Here is a 23,998-nt window from a genome sequence, read left to right on the forward strand (position 1 = left end):
ACGAGCTTGAAACATCAGAAGAGTCACGTACGTTTTTTTTGTTGTTTTGCAGAGAAACAAAAGAGCGACGTGAGTGATGGATGAGCTGGTCCTGGCGGGGCCCTCGGGCAACATCTCGGACGAGGGAGCAGGAGACGAGGCCTCCGAGGTGGCGGAGAGTAGGAAGTGGAACACAGTTGATATGTCAAAAAAAAAAACAACGAAAACATTCTGGCACCTGAACAAAAAGTGCAGCGAAAAAAAAAAAACAACCCCAAAAAAAACAATCTAAAGGTAACGATGAGCGAGAGCGCACACTTCATCGATGTCCGTTTTTGTTCCTCCGACGTGCCATACACACACACACACACACACACACACACACACACACACACACACTGAGAGGGAAGGAAGGAAGGAAGGAAGGAAGGAAGGAAGGGAAGGAGAGAAGGAGGAGGGACAATATGCTTAGAAAACATTTGGATGGAATAGAAACAATGAGCAGGTTTCAAGTGGCAAGAGGTCAGTTCATTCCAGGGGAGGCGGTTCGGTCCGATGTCCAATCCCAGCAGCCTCGGCTCCAGTTACACCCCCCCTCTTCTCTCCCCCCTCCCTCCCTCCCTGTGGTTGACGGTTCATCGGCGGGCGGATTTCGTAGAGGCATTTCCAGCACGTCTCGCCAGTCGTGTCCCTGGCAGCCATGACACTGTAAAAAGCCGTAACCCCTCCCCCAATATCCCACCCCACCCCCCCACCCCTCCCATCGCCCCATTGCAGGCTCCAGCCTTGATTCAACCCCCCCCCCCCCCCTCCCCGAGGTTCACTCCTCACTCGACGCGCTCTCCTCCGGTGAGAAAATGGCAGCCGCGCCCACCGACGTGGAGTTGTGGGAGGCTGAAATGATGATGACAGTGTGTAGGAGGACGAGGGCCAGCAGGCAGATCTTCAGCCGCCCGCTGCACAGTCTCGGGGTGGCGGCGGAGGTGACCGAGGCCCCCTCGGGCTGGCACGAAGAAGCCGTCCTTTTTAGCGTGCCGCCCGAAGGGCTGTCCATTTTGGCGTCCCACCGGACGTCGCAGCACACCGCCTCCCCGTCTGACGGATGATCTCCCAGGAGCCCTGCGGAGAGACGCCACACACCACGTGAGAAGGCGGACTCCGGCCCGCCCCGGTGCCCGTTCGGCGATTTGGCGTTTCGGACGGCGGACGCCGGTCAAAAATGAATTTGCTCCGCGTTTATAACGATCGGGTAATAAATGGGCACTCGTATTCTGCAGCTTTCGTTCTCTTCAAATACAGATTCGATTTGACTTTCTGTTGAGCCCAAAAGCCTTTGAGCCAGCAGAATTTCAATCTTTAAGATCTCCAACGACAGGATGAACGGTATATTTATTTTTTTTGTCACTTTTTGAGAAGTTTTTCCCGAATAAAACTTAACTCTGACCCACTTTTAACAGGTTCAGGGGTTTTGCCGCTCCAGCCCTTTTTTTTTAATCTGACAGCACCAGCGGTTTACGTCACCTAACATCAGCAAACTTTAGCTTACAGTTCGGATACAGTTTGCTCACCTTTGCTTGTGTTACTTTTTTACACGTCTTGTTTTTTTTTTTTTTTTTTTCTCCAAAACATTGTTGAAATTGTTTGTTAAGTCTTTAGCTGGAAAAAAAACCGGGGAAAGTCACATTTGATTTTGTCATTCCGTTCAGATGGTGCTAATATCTGATTGGTCCTCAGGAGTACGTGACATCACCTTTTGTCCAATAAGAAACCAGCAAAATCTCTGGCGTGAAATCACTGAATATTTTCGGTGCACGTGGGACCCTGAGAAAAAAAAAAAAAAAAATGTTTTCATTGAAGTACCAAGAAGCAAAACATCTTTTTGAGTGGGAAGGAGTTCATAATAAAAGATTAGCTCAACAGATTCTTTTCTAATTGCAGAGAGAGACCTTGGCGTGTTTGGCAAGAAATGTCCTCCAGACGTGTCCTAGATTCTTCTTCGGAATTTACCTGAACAGGACAGCAGCGATTTAAAGCAGCTCGTCTGCGGCGATTGAAAGGAAGAAGGGCATCTGATTGAAGCCTCGGTTCAGTTTTAAAAACAACAAAAAACAAAAAACAACAACAAAAAACATCTGTTAATGACAACAACCTCATTTGCGTCGAGGGCTTTTATCTGGAGCTACTTCATTCAGCTACTTAGATGCAACCCGAGCCCAGCCTACGTTTGTTTACATTTTTGGCAATTGGTGCAATCAAAGCGTGGCCGAATTAGCCATTCGATGCACAGGATTGTGGATGATTCTCATTATCATCATAATTATCGTTTCATTCTGGGAAAAACAAAAAAAAAACAACAACAACAACAACAACAAAAAAACGTACAAATCCATTTATTTTCAGGCAACTTCTGCTCCGTACTGTCGCACGTACTTCAGAGATAATGGCATGCTCGGAAAGTGCAAGTCACGGCCAATGTAAAAAAAAATAAATAAATATGCGTATCGCGTCCGTGCGCTCAGATTTGATTGAGCTGTGGCTCAGAGAAGGAGGGCTAATTCTGACGCCCAATGGGGCTTTCAGGCAGTGAGGACTTAAAGTAGCTTAACTGCAGATAGTGCTGCTGCTGCTGGAACTGCTGACCGCGTTCGGGGGGGGGGGGGGGGGGGGGGGGGGGGGGGAGTGGGCCAAAAAACCAGCGGCCAAACTTTTCCTGTTGATCTGAGAACAGCTGCGTGCACCTGCCCCCCCCACCCCTCCACCCCCTTCCACCTCACGCCTGTAGCCTGGTCTCACGTCTCCGGTGTCGTCCGTTTCAAACATCATTAACGTCCCCCGTTCAACATCAAATTACACTGCGAAAAATACTCCAGTGCAGCCAAATAATCCCGGTTGTTCTAAATTTTAACTGCTTCAGATGCCTATTTTAGGTTTCATCTACGGCCACCGTGTGTTTACAGCGTCCCGTGGGGAAACCCGGTGTCACTAAAGTGTCAACAAGCTCAGAAAAACAATCCCGTGTTCCGCTTTGAGACGTCTTCCAGTGAATCCTAGAGGTTTTTTGTTTGTTTGTTTGTTTGTTTGTTTTAAAACGTTGTTTACCGGATGAAGAAGGAGAACTTTCTGAACACGTGATGGGACGTTCAATTCTTCAGTTTATTAGAGAAGAATTGGAACTTAAAGTCACTGTGTCTGCAAAGTGCAACATTTCCCTCTGAGACGCGGTGAACTCGAAGCGTAAAGTCAAGTCAAATGGACATTTTGGACTCAAGTTAAACGTTCTTAGTTTCGTTCCACCGCCTTGATATATTAGCGGGACAGTTTTCACTTCCGCCGCAAACATTTGGAGAGAAATGTCCAAATGTCCAACATTAAATATTCCAAAAGATACTAAATACGACAATATCCACTTAGCTGATCTTTTGCGGCTGTTAAATCCTACTTTTTTCCTTTGTCTTATTATTTATCTTGCAAGGAAGGGCTGACATTTAAATTAGAGGGTGAGTAAAAATCGTCCCAGTATCAACCTGCGCCGAGGTCACGTCAGCCGCGACAACAAACGGCACAAACGGGTCTTTAGGTCGCTTGCCGTTACGCGTCTCATTCCCCCCCCCCCCCCGCCTTCCCCGGATCACTTGTGCTTTGGCGTCCCGCCAGCGTCCGGTCCTCTGAGGCTGAGTCCTTGGTGATTACTACTGAATAAACTGCAGTAAATATTGAGAGACAGGCCAAATTCAATTTATCAATGCATTGTTAAAACGTCCTTGTGTGAAGCGCCGCGGCGCCCGCGCCCGCCACTAGATGTCATCAGAAAGCCTTCAGAAAGAAAGCTCTCTTTGTTTTCCTGGAGGGGCAACCATCCAGTCCATACGGAGGCGCACGTTCGGGACGAAAAGACGCTATTGACGAGAATAGACCGGGAGTTGTTGCCCCCCCCCCATCCTCACCCCCTTCCCCCGCCCTCCGAGGAGCGTGCGAGGCCGCTCGAACGTCCGGGGGAGGGATACGGGAAGAGTCGGCGAGAAGATGCTCACCTGTGCAGATGAAGCTGGGGCTGCCGCCGTGGATCAGGTCGTCGTTGTCGGGCAGGATGAACGGGCAGCTCTGCTGGACCTCCAGGCAGTACTGGTGGCACGGGACCTTCTTCTGACAGGACTGCTGGGTGGTGGGGAAATACTGCGCACACAGCCAGGGCTTGTAGGCCGTCTGAGGAGGAAGGAGAAAAGACGACGAAGAGAAAACGACGTTAACTGGATGTTATTTGGCTCTGCAATTACCTGGATAGTTAAACCGCTGAGCATCAGATACAGATGTTTTCACGACCAGGATTCGAGGCATGAATGGAAAGCGAAGCCGCTGGATCAATCTTGATGCAGAGCAGCCAACCAGAAGTAAACTGTTCCAAATGCACTGCACTGATTTGCTTATTTATGGCATATAAATTATGAGGCTGCAGCAGCAGTTAGATCCCCCCCCGCCCCCTAAAGAAATCACGTTAAAGGCACTTTTAACGTCACACTAGGGCAGCACCTAATAATTCTTTTTTTTTAAATTATCAATCAATCTGCCAATTATATTCTTGAGTAATCCATTTTTGTCTGTTCTATAAGCTGTCACAAAATAGCGATAACCGTTTTAAATTGCTTTATTTTGTCCCACCGGCAAGCCCGAAGCCAAATATATTTAATTTACCATCATAAAAGACAAAAAGAAATGCAAATGTGCTTGAAAAACTACTAAACAATTCAGCTCTACTCCACACAGCGAGGGAGCGTTGTGTTGTTGTTGTTGTTGTTGTTGTTGTTATTTTAATCTGGTGTCCAACGCAATTGAAAACCAAACGGCACCGAATAAGCTCACCGAATTAAAGCCCGCGTCTTCTTCCAAGTTCGGTTCGCCGCAGTTCGCCGTGAGGCGGCGTGTAATACAAAATGCACAGACTTATGTGTATAAGGAGACAGATGGTGACATGTAATAGCCAAAGCCTGAGGCTTGGAAAGCTTTGCAAAACAAAATGAACCAAGGGCAAACCACAGTCTGGATTCTTTCTCTCTCTCTCTCTCTGTCTCTCTTATTTATTTAATTTTTTTTTCTTTGCTATTTATTCACGTGCTTTTTACTTTGATTAAGACGGGAGGGGACAAATTACAGCAAAGAGCACAGAGCACTGTCACGTAGCGACTGCGACCGGGTTCGGACCGGCCCAAACAAGACAGCGGCGGTTCAGTCGCTGCGTTTTAAACAGCCGCGAACAACTTTCACGCGCCGCTAAACCACAACGCAGGACACTGTTTAGTACTGTGGCACTGACACGCGTTTTGTTTTGGTTGATATTGTTGCTCGATTTACAGTTACAAAAAAAAGGCTCTTATTTATCTAAAACTGGCCACTCGCGCGGTCTCACGCGCGTCCACGCGTTTTTCAGGTCCGAATCTGACGCCGAAGACGCAAGTGGACAAATGTAAACAACCCACCGGCGACGTTAGCAACACGAAAAGGGCTTAGATAAGTATTTCTTGGTAAATGAATTGTAAATCAGTTAAGATTGTGGGAAGAAGAAGAAGAAGAAAAAGAAGTTTATTTGCACTCAAAACCAAACCGGCAACCTCGGCTAACAAAAATGTCGATTTCGGACACGCGCGCCATCACCTGTTTTCAACTGAGCTCCGCCCATTTTAAAATAAATAAATAAAAGCAAGAACAACAGCACAAACGCTGATATCTTGCGAGCGAAGCGTTCAAACGTCGTCTAAAAACGTTGTAATCACGCAGAGCCTCCATGTTAATATTTGAAAGAACATTTAACGCAAAAAAAAAAAAAAAAAAAGCGACATTTCAGGGCCCTTTAAAGTGATTGTACGAGAATTTATCACGCGAGTGGGGTTTTTTTTTTTGTGGTTGTTTTTTTTTTTTTTTGGTCTTTGAAAAATATTAGTTGGAATATTTCCCGTTTGCTGCTCGAATACTGCAGAGACGTCGTCACAAACCCAAAACCCAAGGAGAAACGCTGCCGCACGCCGTTAATTACCCCCCCCCCCCCCCCCCCCGTGTGATTTAACCACAGAGGAGCGCGGGGAGCTCGTAGGTGGGACCGTCATTGCGGGGTTTTAAGTAGACTCCTCGTGGCTTGGATGTTTGGTTAAATTACACCCAGGTAAATCATCAGCCCTTCCACACACCCCGCCCACGTGGGAGTCTGATTTGTTTCCTGTTTATGCCAACATACTAAGATAACAAACGCTGCACAGGCAATTATAATAATTATAATAATCTGATTATGGTGACGGGAATGATAATGACGAGAGCGGCGCGCTTTGCGAAATCGAATATATTCCAGACGCGTACGACTTCATCCTTAATGCATCTGGAATGCGCCGGACCGTCGAGGTTAAAAATCCCCCCCCCCACCCTCCTACCCCGACCACATTTTGCAGGAAACGACGCTCGTCCTTCAAAATAAAAGAGGGAGAGAGAGAAAAAAAAAAAAAAGGTCAACAGTGCAGTTTTAGCACCTTGACGTCAAGATCTGCCTTCACGCCGGAGGGAGCAGCGGTGACAAATGCTCTGCTTGCGGATGTTCGGCCACGATAAACATGTTCATTCAAACCGAAGCCGCTGCACCTCTTTGTATGTGCGAGGGTAATTTGGAGAGATCACACCGACAGTTTAATTCCCGTGATCCTCTGCTTTTGGCAGCCGTGGAGGGGTTCGACAGCTGAATGCACAGAGGAGAAACGGGCTCGGGGCCAAGATGAAATCACTCAGATCAATGATTGCTGTTTGCCTTTTGAGATTTTGGGGTGTTTTCTTTTTTTTTGGTCCGCGACAGAATTTTTTTTTATTGTTTTTTTTTTGTTTGTTTGTTTTTTTTTGTCTAAGCGCGGCGGCTTCCCGTCTGCGCAAACGGCTGCCGTTTGATTTGCGATGATTTTGCATAAATTCTTGCAGCGGTGAGATAATCCGTCCTAGGGATGCCGCGTCTGTCGAGAGGACCAAAACAATGCGGCCGCAGCGAGACAGGAGATCTGGGTCCTCCTGAAGAGATGTACGCCGGCAGTTGCCAAGGTAACGGCTCGTTCTGCTTTTCATCAAGAGCTCGACGGGTGCTGCCCCGGCCTCTCCGTCGGGTTTCTGTTTCGCGTGCACGTTGTTTGCGCGTGCGCTCGGCGTGAAAAGGGAAGCGTACGAGAGCAAATCGAGTTAGTCGGGAAGCAGGCCCGGGGTCTGATTCGATCAGTCTAATGTGTGATCAGTGTGAATGGGAACCTGGCGCTCGAAAAAGCCTCCGTGGCCACGCGGCTTTAGTCTGCTTCCGGCAACGCACCGGAGCCCGGAGGCGCGGACGGCGGAAGACGCCGGGCGTCTCGGCGTCTTCCGCGCGTCAAATCTTCACCTCCGGGACGACGTCGAGGAAAACGTCGCCTTCGCCTTTCGCGCATTTAAAACGTCAACAAAGATGTGAAATGTGCCAGCGAGATGTTTTCTCCCAGTGCTTACAAGCAAATCTCTCTCAAGCCTAAAAATAACATCTCAGAATTAAGATTCAAAACGCTGACGCTCTGGCAGATAAGTGTCAGCGGCGCTGGCATTTGAATTTCACCATAGTGATTACGATTATATAAGAAGCAGACTGTAGCAACAAGTCATGCTTCTTATTTTCTCTGGTACATATTCCTCTTCGGGGGGGGGGGGGGGGGGGGGGGGGCGAATTGGGACACAGCTTCGGTCTGCTGTCCAGGGCTTCGCTAACTACCAGGTAGTCAGCTGCACTAGTCATGAAATTTTGAGTTGATAAAACTGTCATAAATATCGCTGCCATCGACGTCGGGGTGACTTTTGCGGATAAATCCGTCGTGTTTAAGTCGCTAGTCGCGCGCTGAAACGTTGTCGGTTGAAGATCGTCGATTCTCCGCTCGCGCGCGCCTTAAAGCAACAGAAGAAGAAGAAGAAAAAAAAAAAAAGGCTGCGAAATGAGATGACGTCATAAAAAAACGATGACGACTGCGCTCAAATAATTGCAATCGGGTCGATTATGTAACGCGACGGGCCTGGGTGGCCGACTTCCTGTTAAATTGAGGTCGTGGCGCCGTGAGACTTTTTTTTTTTTTTTTTTTTTTTTTTTGTACATCTCGGTGCGATGCACACGCCCGGCGAATTTCGTGGACGCGGGTGATGAAACCGGGCGTAGGGGGGCGGCGCCGGCGAACCGTTTGGCCACGCCCACTCGCGAAACCACTTCCAAATACGGCACTTTTTTTTTTTTTTTTTTTTTTAGGTGTTGGCCTGTAAAGTACTGTTAAATGTCAAACGAGCTTGTCATTTCAAACCAAAAATGTGCCTTTTGCGTTGCACTCTTCAAGGGGACGCAACAGTGTGCGGGTCTGGATTTTGAGTACAGGTTTATGCGCCTGCATGTATACGAATACATATTTTAGTACGCGATCAATTAGGGGTTAGAAAACCCCAAAATACATTGAGCGCAGTTCCCAAAATGTCAATCAAATTCAGTCTGAAGACCAAGTGTGCGGATTTTGTGTCCCCTCCCCCCCTTTTCCCCCCGAGAGCGTCTGTATTATTAATTTATCGTATCATAAACAGGAGCCATAAAACTGTCATTTGAGCCAATAGGAGTGCATCCCTGAGCTCTACCTCACAAATCAAGCGCCAAGTCAACCGTACTGATGTTGGCGTAAGCTCCCGGGTGTAGAAAAAACTTTTAAGTCTGTGAAGTATCAACACTCTGTTTCTTCCCCGGCAGGACGGTGTTGTCGCGCGCACACGCACACGCACACGCACACACACACACACACACAGAGGTACAGACACACGCGGCGGCGGCTATAAAGTGGAATGACAGAGGCGGCTATAAAAAGCATATGAGTCAGCTGCAGAGTGAGATCCCAGTTAGAAGCTGAATGACACAGATCATTACCACTCACACAAATCACGGCGGCGGCGGAGCAGCTACCTGCGCTATTTCCAGTTTCTTTCGTTTGATGGGAGGCTTTTTTTTTTTCTTTTTTTTCCCTGAGTGTGCAAAAAAATATCAATCCCGAGACACGAGATGTTTTTTGAAGTGGAAATCAAGAGGGGAGGGGGGGGGGGTCACGGGAATTCGTACGAGACTAGGTGGTCCCAAAGAAAGAAAAACAACTGGAGTAATATTTTCACATCACATCCCACCACAACATCAAAGACACGCAGTCGATCCGGACAAAATGTTGTCGACGGGACTTTGATGCACTCGCAACTCAAATCTCAGCGGCCGCCTCGGGTCGCTGACGCAACCCTCGGATAATCCGGCAGGACAGGGGGAACATACGGGTGTCTGTCTCCCCCGCATTGGTGTCCGCGCTTCTTACGTCCCGCTCCCCGGTGATGTAACGAACCGTGTGCGCTCCTGCAAAATGACACGTCGGAGGCAGAGCGTTCTCCTCCAATGAGATGGCTCGCAATTTCGGTGCAACCTTTGTCGCTTATAAAAAAAAAAAAAAAAAAAAGGTGAAGGGGGGGGGGGCAAAAAGAAGAGGGTCCACTTTTGAGTTTAAAAACGGAGTATCGGTCATTTAAGCCAAATAGAATAGCAATTAAGTGCGGGGGAAGGGGAGGGGGAGGTCAGAAGATTAAAACACCCCCCCCAAAAAAAAGCCCGACACATACAAACGGCATAAAGCCTCAGGATCAATACGCATTTTTACAAACCCGTCAATTAAGCGACACTTTAGTTTATAAACCGCCGGTTTATCTGAACTGCTTTGTTGTGCGAAGCGTAAACGCCGACCAAGTGCAAACGAGGTCATTTTCTGAGAAGCAAACAAGTCTGAAAGAGAAGTGTTTCAAAAAAAAAAAGGCGAAAGCGGTAAACGGGGGCCTTGATTAACGACCCGTCATCGATCGTATGGACGGGTTTCCCAGAAAGCCCGGACCCTTTTCGCCGGAAATGCCCCGCGGAGCGCACGGCGTCGTGGGACGTCGGAGCCCTCGGCGTCTGACTGACACGGTCCGGGGACATTTCTCTGATCTGGGTGGGCCGTGTCAGCTCCTGATTGGTGGATCCGCTCCTGCGCGACTGGGTCCGCCAATCGGGACGCGGAGCCAAACGGCGGCGCCCGTCCTCCCCCCCCCCCCCCCCGAAGCGTCTTCTGTGGATTAACGACGGGACTATTTTCAGATGGACCGCCAAGAAAACCGATAAGAAGGAGCGACTTTAGCGAACGACGCCGACACCGGCTTCAGAATTTCACGGGACTGGTTGAATGGGAGTCTGCGGAGCCGACCTCTAGTGGCGCTCGGTGGTATTGCACGCTACAGACCCGGCAAGCTACGTCCGCTTTTAAATGCAGCCGAGCAACACGCTCCCAACGGACTGCTCCACCGGGCCGACGGAGTCAACTTCCATCGCGGGGCGGGGGGACACCCGGTCCTGCCCGACCAATCACAACCCTCGCCTCGAAGTTTGGACTAAAACACGCGCGCTCGCTCCGTAGTCCTCCAGTAGCTCGTACCCGCCACTGAAGCTGCATGTGTCTGATTAATCGGGCCTCGAAGAACAAAATGGAAATTAGACAGCCAAGAGGCCTCCAGCCCGCCCACACCGGGATCCCGACACCCCCTCCTCCCGCCGTCTCCGCAGTCAACACCGCGGCCTTGACAACCAAACCGCCGGCGTCGCCGCGCGGGCAAATTCTTCGCCGATATCTCCGGGACGTATTACAATCGCGGCGGGGGGGTGAATCTATTAGAAAATGAGACAGAGCCGAGGAGCGAGAGTTCCCCTTCGGCAGCTGTTGTCCCTCGCGAGCCGAGCGCCCGGCCGCGGGAGCCGGGAGAGGCGGCTCTCCACTCAGGTGGCCACTTGGCAGAATCGGACGAGGCGAGGATTTGGAGGGGAGGTCAACGCGGGAACCGTGGGTGTACCGGGCGGCTCCGGTAACGGTTCGACATTCTGTCAGCAAACATATTGGAACATTTCTCCAAAAAAAAAAAAAAATCTGGAACACCTTAAAAAAAAACACACAAAAAACACCGTTTTTACAGCCTTTTGCCAACGTTTTAACTTTCATTAATATCAGCGCGTGGCCACTGTGGTAAAGTTAGAAGTGGAAAAATGATCAGATATGATTACTGAAAGATAGTAGATCCAATTAATAAAGATGCTCTCATTTATGACTATTTTCCATCCTATTATTGCTTCTTTTTTTTTTCTCTCTACAAAAAAACGACTCAAACTAAACAACAAGTCACATTTAAGAGCTACAAAATATGATGAAAGGTATTCAATTTTTTTTTTTAAATTGTATATTATCTATAATACGAAGCATCTTCCTTTGCAGAAAAAAAAAAAAAACAACCCACGAGTTTCCCCGTGTTTTCCACATATACGACATGCACGTGTTCGCACATTACTGCACGGGAATGTTTCCAATGAGCCAAATGCCGGTTTCGCGTGAGTTTTGGCACATGTGAAATACGTGTGTTAGATACTTCCTCTGACTTACTGTGCAGCAGCGTTCGCGCAAAAAAAAAAAAAAAAGCACCGACAGCGACATTTATTCTGGTTTGAAACGGTTTCTCTACTTCCAGTCTCACATTGAAGCCTCAGTTCCCTTCGAGCAGAAGGAAAGAACAACAAGCGTTACATCACAATGTTATTGACTGACTAGAATGAATCTGATCTCGACATGTTTCTTTGAGATATACTTCGATGCCCTCGGTTTTTTTGGGGGTTTTTTTTTTGTTGCTTTTTCCGTTTTCTACGTTCGGCGATGGAAAATGAAGCTGAACTGAAACGCCGTGTCGCTGTCCGACTGGCTGATGAGTTTATTACTGTATTTAATTAAGAAGAAGAAGAAGAAGAAGAAGAAAGACCCCAGTTATTAGTGGGAAAGTCACACGGTTAATTGCTTTAGTGTCAGCCAGGATACGCAGCAGGTCAAAGGTCAGCGTACTTCTGAAACACCAACAAGAGGCTTCTGCTTTCATCACTGACGTGGCGCCAACATGTTCTCGAGCTGACGGTCAAAAAAAAAAAAAAAAAACGCTTCGAATGAGCCGCACCGTTGCTTTGGCTGACGTGTGTCGTAAGATTAGTCGTCAGAGCGTCAAAGTACAAAAGGACAGCAAACAACCAAGAACTCACGAGTATCACAAACAGTCCAAACTGTGTTTATTTACCTTTTTGCCAGATCGACTCGTTTTTACGAGTTTACCTTCAGAAAGTGCTGGTCGTAATGCCACAATAAAAATAATGATTAATTCCTTTTTTTTCTCCACTCAAATGAAAAAGTGCAGCAGCTGAACACGACAGCACGGCGACGCCGGACGCACGCCGTCGACAAACCGGCCGTCGTCAAGGACGGAAGTGCGTCACGCAGGGCCCGTTTCAAATTACAACGTGAATGCCAAAATCAAACCGGATCAAACGTGTGCCGAAAAGAAAAAAAAAAAAAAGTGAAACCTGGGTTCAACTGCTTCCTCTCCTCTCCTCTCCTCTCCTCTCCTCTCCTCTCCTCTCCTCTCCTCTCCTCTCCTCTCCTCTCCTCTCCTCTCCTCTCCTCTCCTCTCCTCTCCTCTCCTCGGCCCTGCCTGCTGCCTTGTTTATCAAGCAGAAGACGTTTCAGAGCAGAGAAGGAAGATGATGTAATATCACCTCTGCCGGGGGTGGGGGTGGGGGGGGGGGGGGGAATTGTGAATGAAGCTGCTGCTTTTCTCCACCACGGTCTGTTTAACAATGCGAGTTAATTTGGCTTCACGGCATCCTTCTGGGATGCGTTTTAATGCACTAAAACCATTACACAATCCCATAAATCGCCAGCGCACTCTGTCACACCGCAAATCAACTTATTGCATAAGACGGCTGCATACGTCCCCGCACAGAGAAATTGAACGGGAGATAACTGGAAGTGTAGAAAAAAAACAACAACAAAAAAACAAAACAAAAACAAACAAAAAAACACGTCCTAAACAAAACTCACGTCCGGTGGCCGACAATTCATTCACGGGGACGAACATCATCCCCCAATCGTCATTGAGCTTACCACACAATGTCAAACGTCACCTTTTACCCGGTGCGCCAGTAGGAACGCGGCTGGGAGAAGGCTCTTAAGGAGGGCGACGAGACGGAGAGGTACCTTGCTGGGGAACGAAAGGAGGGAAGTCGGATAATCCCATTTGTGCCGAGAGGCGGGGAATTTAGATGTGATCGCGCGAAGGCAGAAACCGAGTCGTTTTTTTTGTTTGTTTTTCTTTACGTCGGACGCCGCCGGCGACGGAAAACGGTATTTCCTGTAAGGTATTTCCTGGCGCTGTAATGCAACACGGCACAAACCGACCGGGATACGCATTCGGGGTTACGTCTGCCTTATGCCTCCCCGTCCCTCCACCCACCTGCAAAAAAAAAAAAAAAAAAAAATAATCCACTTCAATACCGATGCAGACAACAGGAGCGTTAGACTAATTGATGATGGAGTTATTAGTCTGACCCTTAGGTGTTGCACAGAAAAAGAACATCCTGCTTGAAACATCTTCATTTTCCTCCACAATTACGAAGCCCTCAAAACTGATGAATGTTTTTACTATAATTACATCGGCGCCTTCATTTATTGCTTGAACAGGAGAACAGCTTGGCAGCAAAAATGCAATTCATCTCCAGGGAGGGTTGTATAAGGAAGTATCGTGATGACACATCTGTCTGGGTTTTCCTTTGGTACAACATTTGTTGTTTTTTTAAAAAAAATCTTGAAACAGGAAAAAGAAGACAACATTGAAATGTCTTGTTATCAAAAATACAGTCATTTAATTTTGTCATTTATAGACACGAAAGGAAACTCGGGTCTTTTTTAACCCGGACTTTATTTTTCCATCATCGAAGCGACTAAAGGGGACAACGATGTTTTAAATTGGTTCGGTATTGAGTGAGGCCTCTTCATGCGGCTCAGGTTCCTAATATATCTGTCTGACAAACGTTATGAAGAAAGATCCCAAACCCGGAAACAGAAGTTTGTCTCTGAAATCTCACGAAAGGAAGACAACGGTGGCGAATGGAAGCGTTCAAGTAAAAAAAAAAAAAAAGATGCGGCGAAGTGTCAGCTGAAGGAAAAACTAAATAGTTGTTGGAGTTCGTGCAGTTTCGAAACTTTATTTGACCCTTTACAGACCAGTTCGGCGACACAAACGTTGCGTGCACTGCAGTAGGAATTTAGGGGAACATCTGTGTAATGACAGGTCGAGAAAAAAAAATCCAGACTTTGTATTTAATGAGAGAAGTTGACTTTTTTTGGGGGGGGGAATGGGAGTCTTTAGGAGCCGGAGATGTTTTTTCCCCCCCGAGTGGCCCTTAGTGGTATTGCACTTTAGGGCACTTCTGCATTGGCTCTAGTTTTCAAACCAAACAACAAGATGTGGGGCAGCCGGCTTTTCTTACTCTAAATTTGAAATTCATTTGAAGAAGTTTCTAAAAATGAAAAGCATGAATTTTACATTTTAAAATGATTTTGGCTTCCAGCACGACATCCGGGAGGAAGCGCCCAACAAAGGACAGCTGGACTGCAACTGTGCCTGAGATGTATCCCATTCTAATATTTTGTGCGCTTAATGATTAAAAAAAAAACAAAAAACAAAAAGATTTTTCTTCCTCGGCTTCCAGCAGAAACAGGTTCAATTTCCCTTTTTTAAAAAAAAAAAAATGATATTCCCATCCGAACGGTTTGAGAAGTCTTACTGGTTTCTGGAGATACTTTCCAACGACTTTAAGCGTTACGAAATGACATTCTGTTTTGTTTTTTGTTTTTCTTTCAAACGTCGGCGGCCAATTGACTCGTACAGAAATCGATAATGACCTCTGTGACCCGCACGCGTGCTAATCGGGGTGCAAACAGGGGCTAAAAACAAACCCTCACGGCTCCTCGGAGATCTGGTGTTGGAGTGAACTCGGAGCTTCCTAAAGTCAAAGCGATGATTGCTGTTCGTCTTCGCCTTTGATTGGCGGCGTCGTCGCCGTACGTCGGAGAAACGGCTCCTTAACGTCGTCCGTCATTGAAATGCCGCAGAGGTTAGGCGAGGGCCGTTGATTGGGTAACCCGCGGTAACCCGTTTCCCTCCCCTCGCCATCTCTCCTGTGATCCGACCGGCTCCCCGGACAATCCTTCACAGTTACAAAAACAATATGGAAGCGCTGCCGTGCACTGCAGCAGCTATAACCCCCCCCCCCCTCCTCCCCCGCTCTCTCTCTCTCTCTCTCTCTCTCCTCCTCCTCCTCCTCCTCCCTCATTAGCATTCAGCTCAGGGATCTGCCCATTCATAAAAGGGGGCTGTCGTGGAGTGGGCCAGGCATCTTGAAGGGACAGAAAAAAAAAAGAAAGAAAAAAAACAAAAAAACCCTCTCCAAGGTCAGCGTTCACCGCCGCCGCAGGAAGGCACAATGGCGGAAATCACACGTGAGCTCGGGCGGCTCTCGTGCGAACCCGAGACGGGGCGAACAATGCAACGCACTGCAACAGTCCGTCGTTTCATTAAAGAGCAGGAGGCTCTGTGAGACCGGAGCAGACACACACACACACACACACACACGCACACACGCACACAGCTGATATGAATAATAAATAAAAGGCTAACAAAGGCAGCAATTACAAAACAAAAAACAACAACAACAACAACAACAAAAAAATGGAATAAATAAAAGCCCGGGTGATCAGAAGATGCTCATGCAGATGAGATGAAGCACATTAACACCGGAGCAGAAGTGATAGATTGGTACATGAGAGAGAGTCTGTATCCATGTCTCGTTGTCAAGTAGGAGGCACTGTGGGATGAGCGAATCAAAGCAGCAGCAGCATGTGAGCCACTTCCACTCCGTGAGTCGTCATAATCACTGCCGGTTTTTGATGTGCGCGCACACAAAGTCACCGCAACGCAAAGAAACACATCTGGAAGAGAAGAGACAAAGTAAAAAAAAAAAAAAAAAATAACAAATAAATTTAAATTAAAAAAAAAACGACCCGCACGGCTGACGAAAGCGTCTGCGGCCCGCTCGATAGACGACTTGTCGTCTCGAGTCCGCACGCTGAACTCATTCGTCGTTTCTGACTCGACGACAGCGCAGAAAGGAAAAAGGGGAGCGTCGCAAATATGCCGCAACTGTCGTGTGTTTGTCGAGACATGCCGCGTGAAAATAGTTCAAACGATCATCGACGACCGAACGACGCTCCGCCGCTAAAACGCCGCCCGTCCTTTTCGATCCGCTCCCGTTTGCCCTGTTGAAGTTACGACGTCGCCCTCGACACTTCCCGTCTCGGTTTCAAACTAAAAGCCCCCGTCACGTTTCGGCGGATGGAGACGCGTATCTTCAAGCTTTTATTGTGAAACATTTGCAGGAACGTCTTGCGACTGGAATCGGACGACGCTTACAGATGTCTAATTAGCTCCCTCATTACGACAATCTGGTCTCGAGAGCGACTCTCTGAAGATTTTCGATGACATTTTGTAGAAATAACCGATTTTTTTTTTTTCCCCTCGATTAACCGATTTTGTTTTGTTTTGTTTTGCCTCCAAACTCAGACGCTCAAACCTTTCCCCGAACCCAACGGGGTAAAAACATGACATCTGGGTTTAGATGTCGTTTCAGGACCCCCCCCGCCTGACAGCTGATATCTTTGTTGTTACACATCATTTGCCGCACGATTGCATCGCTGTCCGTATTGCAGGAAGAGGAATAACAGATGAAACGCTGGTGTCTTTCTAAACTGTACATCCCCTCCTCTAACACACACACACACACACACACACACACACACACACACACTTGCTCCCAGGTCGTGCGGCGCGATCAGACAGGCTCCGATAGTGACATGATGTCTTCACCGAGCTCAGCTCTGCCCTATTTCGGTCGGAGGAGCTGCCCACTATCAAATGAAGGACGAGCGAACACGGAGCGCTCAGAGCAAATCAATAGGGATCAACCTCTCGGTATCGCTGCCGCCCGTCTCTCGGGCTCAAAAAAAAAAAAAAAAAAAAAGGAGCCGAGATCAATGCAGATGTGTGCGGTTGACAAGGATCTAAAAGAGGGGAGGATGCTGCGGCCGCTGTCCTCCTTTCCACTCGCGCACAACACCGGCTAAGATTAGACTTTCAATCGGACCTGAAGGGGGTGGGGACGGGATTTGTGCAAAGACGGGGATTGTGTTTTGGAAATGATTTCGCATTAAAGTAGCGACGTGGTAAAAGCAGGAGAAGCCGTATCTGCTCCCCCCCCACCCCCAAAAAAAAAAAAAAAAGACGGCGCAATAACAGAAAGTCGGAGCAGATAAGAAGTTCCTCAGACGCGGTGATTAGTCGGCCGTTCGCAGGCGGGTGCCATTCAAAACTCACAAATGAGGGAAATTACCGGGGAGGAAAGAAGTGGGCCGACACCTGCGCCGCCGCTTCGTTATTCCTGTCGAGCAATTTTCACTTGTGGGAAAGATTGCAGGTATTTTCGGTCTCGTGCTGCGATCACGTTGGGGAGGAGCTGAGAGAGGTCCAGAACCAAGACGAGGTTTTGGCCGTCTCCCGCCGCCGAAATTGGAACCAAAAACAAATTCATACTCACGACCGGACCGTCATAATCATTACAAGTACGACATCTGCATAAAAAAGAACAACAACACGTGCTGTTGTTTGAACGGCACTTTTGAGTTGCTGCAGTTGATTTACACGAGTTTCTCTGACGGGATTTTCCGGCTCGATTGCATTTCCGCATCGAAGACGTCGCGACACGCCGTCGACCGGAAACTAGATTGGTCTCGGATTAGTTTGTGGTAAATTAATAAAACTTATTTGGGGATCTGCAACATTTAAGCACCAGAAAAACTGAAAAGCTTTAAAAAACAACAACAACAAAAAAAACTGCTTTTAGTTGAACAAACAAATTGCGACAAACAATCAGCCGGGGGCTCCTGAGGGAGTTACCCACTTTTGAAAAACGAATCCCGTCGCCACCGAAAGGGGTGAAACGGCAGCGTTCTCAAACAAATACCGAAACAAAGTATTCGTTTAACATTCGAGTCATTTTTAAGCAAAGACTCGCTGCTTATGAGAGGCCACTCGAGGCTTCAAAAGTGAGTGAAGAGCCCGACTTCACTGCAGATGCAAAGCCGTGCCGATACAGATTCTGTCGGCCCGCCTCTTTGCCCATATTTGGATCAGAGGGCAGCGGGGCGGAGTCCGGCGCTGCCGCCCACACCGAGCTTTGAAACCGCTCCACGGGTGACGCCGCGGAAGCTTCCGCCCATATTTTATTCCCGTCTACGTTTCACGTGAACGGGCCCTAAAAATAGCCCTCGAGCATCGCGGGCAGGAAACGCGTGAAATAACGTGACCAAGCAATCGGTCATCGTGCTGCCAAGTATTCGAGGAGCTTTGTTGTTTCCCTGGGAACATCTGACATTCTGGATATATATAAAAAAAAAAAAATGTTTTTAAATGCTGCCGCTCATTAGTGCGCCGGTCCCCCCGTTTCAGTGTTTTTCGACCGCGGCCCCGCTGTCAAGATGAATGGTGGGTTCTCACCGCGTCAGATGATGGGAGGATCCCATTGTGAGGAGCGGGCACGCCCGGCACGTGTCCGCCGCGCGATGTCTCGCCTCGGGATCGAAGCACCACGCGCGGACAAGGAGCGCGGGCAAACGTCCTCACTCCGAAAATGTCAGAGGTCGTCCCCGTCGGCGAACGCTGGCCGTCCCCACCTCCGCGGCGCGCCGAGACGAGCGAGGCAGGGGTCTCATTTATTTGTTTAACGTTGCCACACTTTACCGACCCAGCGTGCGCCGTAATCTCGCCGTATTTACGGAGGGAACGCACACGCGCGCGCGCGTCTGAGCCGGCGGCGCAACTCGTGCACCGCTCCGGCTTCTCCGAGGCAGGTAGCCATTAACTCAACGAGGGCTCCGCATTATCGTTTGAGTCACGCTGCTCTTTGAGCTCGAGCAAACCTATAATCAAGAAGGTGACATAGAGGGGGTCATTGTTCTAGAAATTAACAGCTTGACTAAATCACTGTTTTCCCCACAAATGCCAAGAGGTGCGCTCGGAGACCGGGACCGAAAACTAGGCGGCGGATAAAAAAAAAAAAAAAAAGTGGAATCGCGCGCGGGGCTTCGGTTCGGGAAAGGAAAACCAGAGAGGCCGGAGCGTGGCGCAACATCTGGGGCATCTTCAGCTGCCGTCAACGGGACTGCTCCTCAAATGATATTCGCTGGCAAGGTCGGTGGTGCCGGCTTAGCCGTTTCTTTATTTTCCCGTGCAGCTGGACGGCACACTTTTTGTCCCTCACTAACCGCTCGGCCTACAGTACGTCAAGTCCGCTAAACCCGAGGTGGCAGCAAATAATCCAGCGTTTCCTGGCGGGTTTTTTTTGGGGGCGGGGGGGGATTCAAAAATCGACTGCAACCACGACTTAAAAACAACCGCAGGTCGGTTCAATCGACTCGTCGTTTCAGCTGTATCCGGGTCGGACGAATAATTTCACCGCGTCACCTGGCTTTGAACTGCGATAGCACAATTAAAAGACCCGGACGTGTAAAAACCTCCTTCCGTGTTTGTGCCGAAGATAAATTGAAGTGCAGCAGCCTCCAGCTCCTTTGTGTTCTCACCGAATGTGTGTGAATGATGTTGCCTAAAAAGCCGGTGTTGTCTTTACCCCGATTGAGACATTCGACAGGGAATAAGGGTATAAAAGAAAGCTGTCGGATGAATTCACACAAAAAGGCGGTTCAGTTCAGTTTTTTTATATATATATATTTTTTTATTTTTTTTGCTTGTCTAAACAGAAGCTAGTTTTCCAAACTAGGCCCAGCTCCTGTGCGTGTCGGTCTAATCTAAATGTATTAGGTTTGTATAAACAGCGCAGATGGCCTGATTAGATCCGGTTTGGTGTTTTTTTTTAATTTTTTTTTTTTTTATGCTTATCCTTGTGTCTCTGCTGCTGTTTGGGTGAATGGAAGCCATCTGGGATTGGCCAGGGCTTCTGTGAATGGAGCTGGGGAGCACCATTCAGCGCCGCGGACAGCCCCGCACGGCCGCGGAGTTGTGGAGCTGTCCCTGGTGCTGAAACGCAGCGCGACGGTCCCGTGGAAGCTGGGCTTCTACGGAGCTGTCCGCGGTGCTGAAACCCGCTTGACCCACCGCGCTCGGTTCAGGAGCTGGTAAACAGTCGCAGCTCGGGGCCTGTAGCCGAAACGCGGCCTGCGTGCGGGCCTAGTAACCAGCAAACGAAGCGGACAAAGACTTCCGGCACATTAGGCAGGGAAACCACCTCTTGACTTTAATGAAACGCTCTCGATATGGAGTGGGGCGGCCATGATGAACACCTGGCGGACTGCGACAGCGCACACGGCGCGCGCACACACACACACACACACACACACACACACACACACACACACACACACACACACACACACACACACACACACTCCAGGAGTTGTTTGCATAAGCCATCAGCCTCCTTCCGGCTCATTAAAATGTGATAAACGCAAAAGGCTATAAAAAAAAAAAAACCTGAAGGCCCCGTCGATGGCGAATTATGGGCTAAAGAAGTGCCGTCAATGTCAAAGAACAGAGACTGGAAGAGGGAGAGAAATGTCTCTGGGTGCTGGAGGGGTGAGGGGTGTGGGGGAGAGGGGGGAGAGAAAGAAACACACACTATAGCAGGGCCTCCATCTGCACATTAGCATGGGGCCTAAACACAATGAGGAGATGAATGAACATGAGGCCCGGAGCCGGGAGTCTCCTTGAATCTGTCATCCGTCTCCATGGTGACAGGAGGAGGAGGAGGAGGAGGACCAAAACTGGCATCTATCCGGGCCCAAATCAACAGATGGCCACCACGTCAACCCCCCCCACCCCCACACCTCCACCTCCACCCCCTCCCCCCAAAGCCCCCAACACCACCACCACCACTCCACCCCCTTTTTTTTTTTTTTTTTTTTTCTTTTCTTCCCTTGCAAGCCTACCTTGCACTGCTCCATGCACGTCCTCACTGAATAAGCCCCCGGCTCGTATTTCTGAGTCAGGAGCTCAAAGTCCTCGTATTTCTCCTGGGCGTGCTGGTCGTAGCGCTGGTACGCCTGGACGCACAGGCTGCATCTGGCCGTGTCGCCACCGCCGAGCACGTCGAAGCTGCAGTTCAAATTGTCCGGACTTGTCGAGCCGTAGAACAAATCCAGCAGGGAGTAGGAGTTACAAAAGGAAAGGTACAAATCGCTCATATTTACAGCCCGCGTCCCCTCTCGGTCGGAAAGGCCCTTGCACAAATCGTCGGCATCTGCGAAAGTAAAGCAGTCTTGAGATAAACTGTCCTGGTGGCAAGTTTCAAGGCGCCACAAATGTTTGGTAGAGTTTCCTATAAAAATATCATCTGGGTTTCCTCTGAGGCTGCTGTGTGCTGAGTGGGTCCGGGGTGAGAGGAGGTGGGAGGAGGCAACTTTGTCCCAGGTCCGGGGCAGTTTGGCCTCGGCGCAGAACCACAGGTGATCAGAGAGGAGGATGGTTAAGAACAGGAGGGATGCCAAGGACAGTCGCCATCTCTGCGCCCTCTCTGAGTCGGTGAATGGCTTTTGGTTGTCGCGGGGGGGCTCTAGCCAGATTTGGAAGCCGTCGTCATCTTCTTGCTGCCAACACGTCCCAGCACCCCTGGTCATATTTTGGGAACCGGCCGACTCCACCGTGGGGGCTCCTCTGCCGCAACAGTCATTGACGTCGGGTCCGCTTCGCGTTTTCCTCCCCTCAAGTGTCGGGCGGTGGGTTGTCCCGGCTTGCCTTTGCGATCAGCGGTAATTCCCATTAAAATAAGCGTGGGCCGGATGGGAAATCAGACGCTGGCGACCACGGGCCGCATCCTCCATGGCTGAGCGGTGAAGCCGCCGTCCTCCCGTCCGCCCTGAGCTCCGCTCCGCGCCGCGCCGCTCCGCTCCGCTCCTCTGCGTAGCCTCGACTCCGTTTTTAGAAACACTCACCGACGCGTTTACGTTTTCCCCGGCCTCGGTCGAGCAGGGACAAGGGCGCTATCCTCTTCCAACATGGCGAAGCTGTGTGCCTTTGTGTCGGCGGATGGCCCCGCAGCCCGGAGCAGACCTCTTTTCTTTTTCAAGCCCTCGCCGTCTTCATCTCGCTGCCGTTGTCAAGTTGCCGCCATGTTCGCCAAGAGACGGTGTGTGTTTGCGGGAAGCGGAGTGAAGTCGGCGACGATAGCACGCGGCGTTTCCGGTCATTACTTTCAAAATAAAGGTCTCGAACTGATTTGTTGGGAGTTGCTTTGTGCGATACCTCAGCGGTTTGCATATATTTAGACCCCGTAAGTAAACCCAGAACTGAACCACTGAGTCCTCATCACAGATTACAAGTAGCTGAACCAAATAAAAAAAGTTAAAAAAAAAAAGTTTCTCCTGCGGATTGTTTTAAGTTATTTAGAAAGCTTTTAAAAGTAAAAAAAAAAAACACACAAAAAAACGTAAACATACTAACATAAACGAGCTAACAACAACAGTCAACATTAGAGATGAATGGGTTGCAACCGGTGGGGGAGAGCGGTGCGTAAAAAAAATAAACATTTGTTTAAAACATAATTTATCACTCGACTGTCATTTTAAAGTTCCCTTCCTCTCGTAAACATCGTCGTTCCTGCAGTTGAATGTTTGCGCTTCACTGTGCGGAGAAATGAATGAGCGGAAAACTAGAAGGCTCTGGACTTGTTTTTTTTTTTTTTAGTGGGAAACCATATCGGACAGAAAATGATCATTCAAAGTATTTCACATACATCTTAAAACATATCCGGAGGAGGACCTTTAGCTACTTGGTCAGAAATTACATTTACGGAGGTGCATTGTTGAGCTCAATAAATCAAAGGAAAAATTATGTTTTAGTTTTGAAGCGGAACCAGATCAGATTTCATATTAATCATACACCGTTGGCAGAAGCTAAAACAATGTTCAGTAGTGCATTTTATTTTGAAAGTGATATCGCCCAACATCCGGTGCTGCGCTACTTAATCTCACACACTTGGTAAAACGTCTCCATCTCTGACGTTGTGCGCGCGCACCGCAGTCGCCGCATCTCTCGGCAACAAGGGCGCATCAAGTCAGAGAGCTCGTGCTGACATCTCACCAGAAATGTTGCAACTTAGACTTCAAAATTAAAGCTTATGATGTCAGGCTTTTTTTTTTTAACTTTTTTTTTTTTTTTTTTTAATTTTTTTTAAATAAACATACTTTCTGCTGTCGAGATGCAAAGGACAAGAAACACAGAGAACAAAAAAAAACAAAAAAAAAAAAAATCACCTCTTCAGATAAAACCAAGCGGGTGGAGGGATGATACCGAACAGCAAAACGTGCCGACATGCTGATGAGGACTTTACGACACGTGTTTTATTTTGTAATTTCCCACCAGCAGACTCACTACAGCCTCCCTTGTGGTTGACTTGATGCTGGACCAATCAGACAAGTTGTTGCTCACCTGGTTTCAGCTTCTGGCAAGATGCTTTCATCCAGTGTTTTCTCTTTAAAAGGACAACACCAGCACTTTTCTCTGTTGTTCAGTGCGCTTCATAATAAAGCCACCGGTTTTCAAGATCGCGAGGCTCGTTAAAATGTCTCGTAAATTGGCTTGAATTTGCAGCAGCCCACAATTTATAGCATTTATTTTTTTCGTTTAGATTAAAGTATCAGTTACAAAGACGTCATATTTAAAACCGGTGGGCCTAAACATAGGGTTCGGGGCACCCAAAGGGGTCAGAAGATAAATCTGAGGGGCGCGAAAGAGGTCCCTCTGCAGCTGCGTGTTTCTCATCTCCTGTCTGTAACGCTTGAAAGTCTTCCTGTATGCGTGTAAATAAATACATACATACATAAATAAACAAATATCAAACTCTGCAGGGGAAAAAAATAAAATAAAACAAATTCCCCCACAAAAAGTTTTGATCGTCTTTAAAATGGGGAAAAAAAAAAGAAAAAAAAATCAACCCACTTTGTTACTTTACGTATATTCTTATTCC

At 48.4% G+C, this 23,998-nt stretch overlaps 1 protein-coding gene across 1 annotated transcript; it reads right to left on the reverse strand.

Annotated features, from left to right (window-relative positions):
* Nucleotides 1-791: 791 nt before the first annotated feature.
* nalf1a (NALCN channel auxiliary factor 1a) lies at nt 792-22,501 on the reverse strand. The gene is made up of 3 exons (XM_069712868.1): nt 20,964-22,501; nt 4,011-4,182; nt 792-1,098 (listed from the first exon to the last, which is right to left on the reverse strand). Exons 1-3 carry the CDS (start codon nt 21,648-21,650, stop codon nt 800-802), a joined length of 1,158 nt encoding a protein of 385 aa, XP_069568969.1. The 5' UTR covers nt 21,651-22,501; the 3' UTR covers nt 792-799.
* Between the last annotated feature and the right edge of the window lie 1,497 nt (nt 22,502-23,998).

This window comes from Brachyistius frenatus, unplaced genomic scaffold (genome assembly GCF_029030835.1).
Source record: "Brachyistius frenatus isolate BFR_SWC_R1_liver_20210118 unplaced genomic scaffold, ASM2903083v1 Contig_112, whole genome shotgun sequence".
Lineage (NCBI taxonomy): Eukaryota > Metazoa > Chordata > Actinopteri > Embiotocidae > Brachyistius > Brachyistius frenatus.

Bases quoted from the DNA above. Each gene is read 5' to 3' on its own strand.
- nalf1a (XM_069712868.1), bottom strand. From the start codon at position 21,650: ATGACCAGGGGTGCTGGGACGTGTTGGCAGCAAGAAGATGACGACGGC. The intron at 4,183-20,963 runs GTAGGCTTGCAA...CTTCCTCCTCAG, and splicing joins CGTGCATGGAGCAGTGCAAG to ACGGCCTACAAGCCCTGGCT. The intron at 1,099-4,010 runs GTGAGCATCTTC...GTCTCTCCGCAG, and splicing joins CCCCAGCTTCATCTGCACAG to GGCTCCTGGGAGATCATCCG.